The following is an 11309-nucleotide window of genomic DNA, read 5'->3' as shown; positions in this document are numbered from 1 at the left end:
TTCCTATAACATCACCTTCTCAGACATTTTACTAAATAAAGTGAAATCACTGAAGAAAGAATTTGGAGGGGCTTCCCTAGTGGCGCAGTGGTTAAGAATCCGCCTGCTAATGCAGGGGACACGGGTTTGAGCCCTGGTCTGGGAAGATCATGCCGCGGAGCAGCTAAGCCCGTGCCTAGAGCCGCTGCTCTGCAACAAGAGAAGCCACCACCACAATGAGAAGCCCGTGCACCACATCAAAGAGTAGCCCCCACTCGCCTCAACTAGAGAAAGCCTGCGAGCAGCAACGAAGATCCAACGCAGACAAAAATATAAATTAAAAAAAAAAAAAAAAAGAGTTGGAAAACACCTGCAGGATTTAGAATCAAAGACTCTTTTATGTCAGCTTCTATCCCATTTGTCTCCTAGTGACACTTAGTATAAATAACTCCTTTTTTATTTCTTCCTCATTGTGGAAACAGCTTTCCTTTTATTTTATTCGTATGTTACTTCTACATATATATCATTTTATGGTTATTCACATATGTTGGGATCTATTGGAAAACAGTAGGGAAGGTCACAGAAGAAAGTAGGTCCCAACCAGGTACTTGTGTAATAGGGTTCTTTGGCTGCCTCCCCTAAAACACAGAGGCACATACACACACACAGATGCATCCTCGTCAATTATGCTAATAGAACTCACACAAACACTGAAGCCTTGGACTTCCCTGGTGGCTCAGTGGTTGAGAATCCACCGGCCAATGCAGGGGACACGGGTTCGAGCCTTGGTCTGGGAAGATCCCACATGCCGCGGAGCAACTAAGCCCGTGTGCCACAACCACTGAGCCCGCGTGCGTAGAGCCCGAGCTCTGCAACAAGAGAAGCCACCACAATGAGAAGCCCGCGCACCACAAGGAAGAGTAGCCCCTGCAACTAGAGAAAGCCTGCGCACAGCAACGAAGACCCAATGCAGCCAAAAATAAATAAATAAATTTATTTTTTAAAAAAATCTAAAAACAAAAAACCCCCTGAAGCCTGCTTTAGAGTAAGCCAGGTTCAAAGTAACAAAATAGAGCTAGACTGGGACATGATTATGCTTATCAACAAACTTTTATTGAATGCCTACTTTGTGTCATGCCACTGACTCTTGGACTACCAAAAGACAGTAAGTAGCCATAAAAAATAAATAGTAAAACAAGGTAGCATATATTGAATGCAAAATAAATTTTATAGGCAACAGCATAATATAGTGTAAAGCACTGGATTGGAAGTCAGGAGATCTGGATTCTACGCAAATTCTGATACTGAGGCATATGACCTTGAACAAGTCACTTAAACCAGTAGTCTATAAAGTACTGGCTACTGGTCAAATCCAGCTCCACTCTTGCTTTTGTAAATAAAACTTTATTGGAACACCGCTGTGCTGTTTGTTTATATATTAGGTATAGCTGCTTTGGGCTACAATGGCAGAGTTGGGTAGTTGCAGCAGAGGTGTATGGACCACAAAGCATATATCTATCTGGCTCTTGCTGACCCCTGACTTAAACGCTCAGTCTATTTCCTCATTTATAAAATGGAACTAGGGCTTCCCTGGTGGCGCAGTGGTTGAGAGTCCGCCTGCCGATGCAGGGGACGCGGGTTCGTGCCCTGGTCCGGGAGGATCCCACATGCTGCGGAGCGGCTAAGCCCGTGAGCCATGGCCGCTGGGCCTGCGCGTCCGGAGCCTGTGCTCCGCAACGGGAGAGGCCACAGCGGTGAGAGGCCCGCATACCGGGAAAAAAAAAAAAAAAAAAAGGAACTAATATCTGCTGTCAATCACACAAAACTTGTCATGGGAATCAAATGGGATAAAATATAAAAATACTTTGAAAGATAAGAAGAGGAAAAGTAGCATTTTTGAGAACCTACAATATACCAAACCTTGTACAAAGCAGTTTATGTACCTGATTTCATTTGATGGAGTAAAGGGCCAAATACTAAGCATATATATCTTTTTTTTTTTTTTTTTTTTTTTTTTTTTTGCGATACGCGGGCCTCTCACTGCTGTGGCCTCTCCTGTTGCGGAGCACAGGCTCCGGACGCGCAGGCCCAGCCGCTCCGTGGCATGTGGGATCCTCCCGGACCGGGGCACGAACCCATGTCCCCTGCATCGGCAGGCGGACTCTCAACCACTGCGCCACCAGGGAAGCCCCTAAGCATATATATCTTTAATGGAGTGAATAATTGGAAGAAGAACTTGAGTTAGTCATTGAAAGAAGGGTAGGGCTTAGTTAATAGAAGCAGGAAAGGCTGGGCAAGGTGAATGGCATGAACAAGAGTTTAGAGGCAAAAAGGCTTACAGTGTTCAGGGCAAACAACAAAAACAAAAAAACCAAAAACCTGGAACAGAGAGATCATACAGGGAAGCAGAGGGAGAAACAGAGACCTTGATTAAATGTTCTAGACTTTCTTCTCAAAATACCAGGGAGCCATTGAATAGGTAATGACATGCAAAGCATTGTTCCAGGAAGGTTAATATTATTATCAGTGAGAAGGGTTTAGAGGTAAGAGAGGCTATTGCTATAGTTAAGGTTTAGACCAGAGAGGTGGCAATGGAATGGATAGGAAGAAACAGATTTCAAGAGACATTCCAAATACAGAATAAAAGGGATTTGGTGATTAAATGCAGCACGTTTTAAGCCTAGTTATATAGAAAAATGATGGTACCGGGGCTTCCCTGGTGGTCCAGTGGGTAAGACTGTGCTCCCAATGCAGGGGGCCCGGATTCAATTCCTGGTTGGGGAAGTAGATCTCGCATGCCACAACTAAGAGTTCGCATGCCGCAATTAAGAGTCCACACGCCACAACTAAAGAGCCCGCACGCAGCAATGAAGATCCCATGTGCAGCAACTAAGACCCGGCGCAGCCTCAATAAATAAGTAATAAATAAATAAATAAATACATATTTTAAAGAATTAAAAGAAAAATGATGGTACTATCATTAACAGAAGAAAAAGAGGTTGTAAAAAGCCAGAACGGGACATCTCTAAAACAAGCATAATAGTTTGATTGGTGAACACTAGAAAAGGTATCAGACTGGAAAATGAGTTCCATATGACACATTGTGTTGTCTTACACAAGCTACCTAAGTTTTCTCATCTATAAAATGAAGGGGTTGAATTAGATACAGATGGTACCCTCTTGGCTCTAAAATGCTGAAATTTTCAATGTTTTAAGTGTTAGTAATATGTAAATGGAACTGTCCAGCAGAAATGTAGACATTCAGTAGGTCATCTCGGGAAAGATTGGGACTGGAGATGAAGCTTCAGAAGTCTTCTAAGTTGAGGTAATAATTAGAACCATGAAAGGAGATGAAACCTTGAAGTGAAGGAATGTAGTTAGAGAAAAGAGCCAAGGGCTGAGCCTAAGGGAACATGCATACTCTGGAGTGGGCAGAAGTGAGGCTATTAAGAGATATAGAAGTTGTTGCCAGATAGGTAAGAGGAGAATTAGGATAGTGTGCTGATATGGGATCCAAGGGAGGAGAGTTTCAGTAGGCATTATCAAGAGTGTCAAATGATACCGAGAGCATGGAATACCTAGGCTTTGTAAAAGCCTCTGGATCTAGCTATTGACTGGATGGAAGCTACATTATAATACTCTAATTCTGTAAGATCTTCTTAGTGACTTAAGAAGGTGCAGTAGAGTGATAGCAGTGGATGCTAGGCTGCAAGAATTTAAGGACTGAGTGGTGGAAAGGGGTCAGAAAGAGTATGATTAGACTACTCTTTTTTTGGGGGGGGGTTGTTTGGTTTTGTTTTTTTTAAGTTTTTGGCTGCACAGCACAGGATGGGGGATCTTAGTTCCCTGACCAGGGATCAAACCCATGCCCACTACAGTGGAAGCACAGAATCTTAACCACTGGACTGCCAGGGAAGTCCCTAGACTACTCTGTCAAGAATTATAGAAAAAAGATGAGAAAGAGGGCAATGGGGCTCAAGAGATATTTTCTTTTTAAAAAAATTATTTTTAAATTTATTTATTTATTTTTGGCTACGTTGGGTCTTCATTGCTGCACACGGGCTTTCTCTAGTTGCGGTGAGCGGGGGCTACTCTTCGTTTTGGTGCACAGGCTTCTCATTACGGTGGCTTTTCTTATTGCAGAGCATGGGCTCTAGGAGTGTGGGCTTCAGTAGTTGTGGCTCACAGACTCTAGAGCGCAGGCTCAGTAGTTGTGGGACATGGGCTTAGTTGCTCCATGGCATATGGGATCTTCCTGGACCAGGGATCGAACCCGTGTCCCCTGTATTGGCAGGCGGATTCTTAACCACTGTGTCACCAGGGAAGTCCCTCAAGAGATATTTTCAAGAAGGGGGTACCTGATCATACTTGCGGGAGGAATAATTATTACTTGTAGGAGAAAGAAATAAATAATTCAATAACAAATGGAAGTTACAAGGTAAAGAGGGCATAAGTGACTCAGCAAAAGTTCCAGAGGTGCAAGGTAATCAAAAGCACAATGGAGAAGTTTGCCTTAAGTGGAGGGCATGTTGTCTGATATAAAATGAGACAATAATTCACTGAGAACAGAGGACTTGAGAAACAGGTGAAAGATGTATAACCAGCTATGAGAAACATGCTAAGTAGCCAATATGCAATAACTAAAATGACTAAGTAGTCTGAAACGTTGCCAAGGCTGGGAGAGGACATGGTTTTGATGGAAACTGCAACAAATTAGAAAGAGTAATACTTGGAGAAGGGTAGACATAGGTAAATTCACAGACTTCAGTTTTGCCCTTTGATGACACTGGGTAGCATACATTTAGCAGCTGCAGTTTTTTGAAGAAGGAGGCCCAGCATCTGAGGGGACTTCCCATTCTGACAGTTCTGGGGCACCGCTTCCTCTTCAAAACTGGCAACCACAGTGGCTGTTCGGGCTTTTGTGTCCCTCCTCTGGCAGCAGTAGATTACATATGCATTTAGCCACAAGCATCAACAGCTCCCAACAAAGCAAAGAGCTACCCCAGAGCAGCAGAACCTGCTAGTCTGGGCCAGCTGGAAGGTTACAAGAGTGAGAGACACAAACAGAAAGGTACTAGTCTCTGAGCCTGAATGAATAAACAACCCAACTCTGAACCCTGTAACTGTCCCAAGGGTGTTCCCTAGGAAGATAGCAGCAGAGAGTCCTTTTTCCTCTCCCGCAGGACGTATATTGTCCCGTCCAGACTTCTAATTTGGTGGAGCTCGGGTTAACAAACATTCCCATCCCTTTCTTTCCTGCAGCTCAGAGGATAAATATTGGTATTCGAGGCAGAAGGTTTCAATTTCCCCCAGTCAGCAAACTGTTTAGGTATAAAATTTATTTAATCAGAAAGGATTTCTCTTCCCTCAACACAAATTCACACATTAACAGTTAAAAAAGTATATAGAGAGACATATATTTACACAAATTAGAAACTACAGTCTCAAGTCCTGCATTAGGGATTGAGAGGATGGACATCAGGAGCAACAGAAGGGTGGCTTCTCATCTGTTCTAGGTCTCCCATGGTCATCTCTCTGGTCATGGTGGGTAGACCAGGAGGAGATGGGGTACAGGTCCAGTCTGATGGCAGAGTTACTGGCAAATTGTGGCAACAAGGCCCCTCTCCAGATAGTTTCTTAGGATCACCAGGGATGACAGGAGATGCTGTAGTAGTAGATGGAACTGGAGTGGTTGGGGCTGAGTGGGTGAAGGGCTGTACTCCATGCTGGAGGAAAAGGATGACACCAATGCTGGTTCCAGTGCCTAAAGGACCATGGCTAAAGGAGATGGTACCTGGGGAACTGAGAGGGGGATTGCAAATGGGAGTAGTGTGGATCCAAGTGAGGTTCATAGCTGGCCATTCAGTGAGGTGCCAAGGCTGCTTTGGTTTCAATATTAGCTGTCCTAGCTGTGTCTGGTCCATCTTTTCCACAGAAAGTGCAGGAGAGGAAGCAGCTGGATAACTGTGGTGGCCTGGAGAATGCTAGGGACGGGGAGAAAAGAGAAAAAATTATGTGAGAAAGCTTTCAGATTAATTCCACCTGTTTGCTTAAACATTTGCTTTCCTTGGGAACTCTGTAATGCTAACATACCTTGTTTTATGCAATAGATAATTTCCTGTCAGTCCATGACTAAGTAAAAGTTTTAGTAACCAAACTGTACTTCCATTTATTTAACAAATTCTTGTACCACACACTATATAGGCACTGGCTATTCACACGTATACAAAATAAAACAAACAGTCCCATAGATTCTCACTATTTATGAACTAATTTATTTCAGAACTTCTTTCTAAAAAGTCTATTTTTAACTGGAATCATCATTTCCCAATTTCTGTATTTTAAGTTCTAATTTCCTATGTTGAGTTCCTTAAGAAGTGTAGATTAATATGCAGGCAAGATCCTCCTGCTTAAGTTTATGTATTTATTTTTTAATTTTAAAAATACATTTATTTTATTTATTTATTTTTTTGGCTGCCTTGGGTCTTCGTTGCTGCGCGTGCATGGGCTTTCTCTAGTTGCGGCGAGCGGGGGCTACTCTTTGTTGTGGTGCATGGGCTTTTCATTGCAGTGGCTTCTCTTGTTGCGATGCACGGGCTTCAGTAGTTGTGGCACTTAGGCTCCGTAAGCAGTTGTGGCTCATGGGCTCTAGAGCGCAGGTTCAGTAGTTGTGGCGCACAGGCTTAGTTGCTCTGTGGCATGTGGGATCTTCCCGGACCATGGCTCAAATCCATGTCCCCTGCGTTGGCAGGCAGATTCTTAACCACTGTGCCACCAGGGAAGTCCTCTCCTGCTTATTTTTAAATCAATTATTCCCACAGCAGTTGAAAACAAGGACTGTCCATCAGCTACAGGAGACTTTCCTCTCCCTATCATTTGAGTGCCCCCTACATACTCTATTATTTGAAGGCACAGAAAATAGGTCATTCCACACTAGATCTAAGAATCTTTTCAGGGACTTCCCTGGTGGTGCAAGTGGTTAAGAATCCACCTTCCAAGGCAGGGGGCATGGGTCCAGGAAGATCCCACATGCAGCGGAGCAACTAAGCCCGTGCACCACAACTACTGAGTCTGCGTGCCACAACAACTGAAGCCTGTGCTCCTAGAGCCCATGCTCCACAACAAGAGAAGCCACCGCAATGAGAAGCCTGCGCACCACAACAAAGACTGATATCCACTCGCCGCAACTAGAGAAAGCCCACGCGCAGCAACGAAGACCCAACGCAGCCAAAAATAAATAAAAAATAAAATAAAAAATAATCTTTGCAACACTCTCCTTATGGGTGCCCATGGGTGCCTTCACCCCTCCCAGTAATGTACTTCTTGTGACCAGTCCTCAAAACCCATGCTTCCAGAGGGATACAAGGGTACTTGGGAAGGAGTAAAAAGAGGGAGAGGGAAAGGGGTTTAGGGGCAGCAGAAGAGAAAAGATTTGCAGAGAGAAGCTGAGGAATCTTCCTGCATGATTCATTTGGCAAGGTAAAAAGCATTCTGTATCTATGCAGAAAGCAGATAAGCTACAACATGAGGAACAGGGCTAAATTCCATGGAGTTTCTAGAAATGATCCAAACAAAACAGAACCCAAAACACCTAGAAATCAAGACAATGAAGGAAGTTTAGGCATTCCCTTCCCTGAAAAGAAAACTTGATGAAAAGATCCAAAAGAAAATGGAAGAGGGAGCCCATTTCTGCATGTACACTTCATTTCTTTGGTTATTTCCCCACCTTTTCCTCAGGTTTATAAGTTCTCACCTTGGTCAGCTGACTACGCAATGATGACTTCTGGGCAGCTATATGAGGAAACCAAGTCTTTAACATTCCTTCTACCTGTAGCAGGGTTCCTAGATAACGCTCTCTGTGGGAGAAAAAAGAAGTCATCAGGTGTGAAAAAAGCAACAGGACAGGATTGGAGATAGCTCCTTTTTTATGAAGTACTGAAGAAAGAATCAAGGGGATTTACCCCATCTGTGGCTTCTGCAAAACACCTACTATACGCTGGATCCTGTCCATTGCCACACTCTGCTGGAAACTGCTCAATCCTGGGGTCAGGAAAGAGAAAGAGAGATCAAGGATTGAGATTCAAGAATTTAATCAGGTAAAGGAAAGACAGAAGGGGTTAAAATGGATTCACCTAAAGAAACTGTCACAGGAGAAAAAGCGAATCATCCAGGCCCCAAACAAAGACTTAAGAGAAATACACATTCAAAACATATTTTGAGAGACAGAGAGATGAATGTAGCTCAAATGAATGCAAGTAATCAGATAACTACCTCTCTCAAATCGACCCATCTTCAGTCCATTCAGTAGGTCTGTGAGAGGGGGTATGAATCCTCGGAGCTCTTTACACTGTAGAAAAACAGGACAAAGGGTATGAGAAGACCAAGAACTGCCCACACCAGTACTTATTCTTCCATCTCCCAATCTGAGAGCCAATACTATCCTCATGGGGTCCTTACCAACCAACTGGGTGCTAAGCCACTTGGTCTCCTTTCCCCAGCTTTCTCTTACCTTCTGAGCAAAGAGCAGGTCTCCTTCTGTAGTACAACCCTGGATGTTTAGACTGGTCTCCAATTCACCACCTCTTGATCTTTTGACCCCAGATCCTGACATAGAAGAAGCCAAGCCCCGCTGTTCCGAGTGAGATGCTGTAGGTTGCTTACTGGAAACCTTGGGTCGTTGCCTGCAGCGGATAGGACCTGGGCTGGGCCGAGAACCTCCCCTCTGACCAACAGTGTCTGGCCTGGGGCCATAGGCCCACTTGTCCTCCCTCTCACTATCGGAGGGGAAGCCAGAATCACTATTCACTGGGGAGGTGGAAAAAGAGGAATAAAGAGAGTAGGAAGAAATGCTAGATGGAGAATCCATAGGTTCAGAAGCAGGGGCTGGAGAGCAGCTCCCGGAGTACCCAAACATCGGAACCTGCAACTGAAGAGCAAAGCGAGGGAGTTTGAAACCAGAATCTGAGTATTAGGAAATGGACTGGGAGACTAGGGTGTACTGTCTGCGATCATAATATCTCTTCTCTCCCTCCCCAATATTACCTGTCTCAGGGACAATTAAAAAAGTCATCTTCCCCGCCTCCCCTCCTCCACTAGGAACCTGGATTGCCTCTCTGGCCTCCGCAGGGCAGCTCTTAGCCTGACACAGACTCTTTTCCCTCAGTTCAGAGTAAATATAATGATTTGACACCTTTCCCCGGTTCGCCTCTTCTGGTCTCATCCTGACCCCGCAGCGAGCGTCTCTACCTGAGATCACTCCATCGGCAAGCCGGAAATCGTCGGCACCCGAACCCACCTAGGGACCCGGCAGCAACCTCCCTCCTCTTGCCAATCTTTCTGATCAGGATCCCTGCGCCGGGCCATCTCCAGTCGCGCCTGCCACGTGATGCGATCCCTCGCAATACCAATATCCGCGTTGAGCCCCTAAGCCCACTCCCACAAGGTCTGATCCTCCTGCGCGGATCGCTCCCTGACTTGAGTCTCCTCACCTGTGTTGGTCGGCTCAGCCGAGGCTGTCTCCAGCTCCTACTCCGACTGTCGGGTCAGGGCTACCCACCTCCTCCTCCCTCCCACTGGGTCCCGCCCCTTCCCCCTCCCAGACACGTGCAGCTCCGCACGTGCCTTCCTCCGGCGTACACAGACCTCGCACCCTCATTGGTTGTCTAGCCGGTGGCACGTGACTCTCGTTACTGAAGTTCACATTCCATTTGCTACAGCATACAGGGGTTCGGCCAATAAAGAGGCAGTCAGGTGACGATTGGTTGGAAGGTAAGCATTCCGTGCTCCGCCCCTACATGCGGCTAGCGAGGAGGACCCGGTGATGAGAGAAGGAGGAGGATGGAAAAAGAGTGGAAAAGAAGGGAGGGGAGGAAAAGGGCGGAGCCTGTGGCTTTAAATAGGATGGTGGTGTGCTGGAGCAGCGCAGCTGGAGTGTGCAGACTGGTTGTGTGACCTAAGGGGTGAGCCTTGGGATGTGGGACTCTTGGCTCTTCCTTGGGAACCGGCCCCTCTGCCCCCTATCAGCGCCTCCGCTCACGAGTGCAGCACGTGGCAACGATCAGCGACTTGCGTCTGCAACGTGTGTGAGAGAATAGATGTGTGCCACTATGTATACTCTCCCCCTCTCGGCGGCCCAGCTCTCGTGACTCCCCGGTCTCTGTTTCATCCTCCCCTCCTCCTCCTCCTCCAAGTTGGGTGCCTCCTGCCCTGCTGGGTGAGGGGGGTGGGGATTGCTGCCGAGAACACCGCGTCCTCTCCCCGGCTCCCGCTGGGGCGGCTCCACCAGCCCTTTCCTTATGTAACCCGCCACGCACGTTACCAGCTCAGATGCCAGCCCGCCACGACTCCGGAGGTCAAAGCCCCGCTGGGTTGCTCCAGACTTTTCTACCCCGGTTCCCCGGGCCCTGCGCCCTTAGTTCTGAGTTTCTTAGCACAAGAAAAGGAGAGTGGGTAGGTCTCTGGTCTCCTAGATTATGTACTTGTCCAGCTTCAGTTTCTTCATTTGTCCTCTGGAGAAGATTTGAAGGACGGAGGGTGGCAAGTCCAGAGTTTACTATTGACTGGCCCTTGCAGTGCTTTGTTTTGTTTTGTTTTGTTTGTTTTCTTTTGCTTTGCCGGGAGGCTTGCGGGATCTCAGTTCCCCAACCAGGAATTGAATCCTGGTGACCGCAGCGAAAGCCCGGAGTGCTAACCACTAAGCCACCGGGGAACTCCCCCTGGCAGTATTGAGAGCACAGTGGAGAGAAGGGGACAGGACACAGGGACTGTGGGTTGATTGAAGCTATAACATCAGTAGGCCGCAAGGGGGCAGCCCAGTTCTTATTAGGGTCGAAGGATAAAAGGAAAAAAAAAAATTCTTTTTAAAGTTTGTCCCTGGGCTTCCCTGGTGACGCAGTGGTTAAGAATCCGCCTGCCGATGCAGGGGACGTAGGTTCGAGCCCTGGTCGAGGAAGATCCCACGTGCCGCGGAGCAACTAAGCCCATGTGCCACAACTATTGAGCCTGCACTCTAGAGCCCGCAAGCTACAACTACTGAATGAAGCCCACGCGTCTAGAGCCCGTGCACCACAACAAGAGAAGCCACCGCTATGAGAAGCCCGCGCACCGCAACCAAGAATAGCCCCCGCTCGCCGCAACTAGAGAAAGCCTGCAGCAACAAAGACCCAAAGCAGCCAAAAATAAATAAATAAATTTATGAAAAGAAAAAAACAGTTTGTTCCCGAATGCCTTAATTACTAACTGAAAAGGCACATAGTTAGGGGCTAGAGGGGGGAGATAAGGGGAGGAGGATGTGAATTTTAAAAATATATTCTAAGTAGTTTTTGATATTT

At 46.4% G+C, this 11309-nt stretch overlaps 1 protein-coding gene across 4 annotated transcripts; it reads right to left on the bottom strand.

Moving 5' to 3' along the window:
* Nucleotides 1-5303: 5303 nt before the first annotated feature.
* On the bottom strand, nucleotides 5304-11035 carry CIART (circadian associated repressor of transcription). Of its 4 annotated transcripts, none has more exons than XM_059073198.2 (6): nucleotides 9468-11035; nucleotides 8489-8905; nucleotides 8251-8326; nucleotides 7941-8019; nucleotides 7733-7835; nucleotides 5304-5963 (listed from the first exon to the last, which is right to left on the bottom strand). In XM_059073198.2, the coding sequence occupies exons 2-6, from the start codon at nucleotides 8891-8893 to the stop codon at nucleotides 5436-5438; spliced, it is 1191 nt and encodes a 396-aa protein (XP_058929181.1). In that variant the 5' UTR covers nucleotides 8894-8905; nucleotides 9468-11035; the 3' UTR covers nucleotides 5304-5435. The 4 variants fall into 4 exon arrangements, with proteins under 4 accessions (XP_058929181.1, XP_066891436.1, XP_058929190.1 ...); XM_067035335.1 differs by lacking the exon at nucleotides 9468-11035 and adding an exon at nucleotides 9170-9460; XM_059073207.2 differs by lacking the exon at nucleotides 9468-11035 and adding an exon at nucleotides 9275-9460.
* Nucleotides 11036-11309: the final 274 nt, after the last annotated feature.

Source organism: Kogia breviceps, chromosome 1, assembly GCF_026419965.1.
Source record: "Kogia breviceps isolate mKogBre1 chromosome 1, mKogBre1 haplotype 1, whole genome shotgun sequence".
NCBI classification, from domain to species: domain Eukaryota; kingdom Metazoa; phylum Chordata; class Mammalia; order Artiodactyla; family Physeteridae; genus Kogia; species Kogia breviceps.
This window is presented reverse-complemented; position numbering and strand designations above follow the sequence as displayed.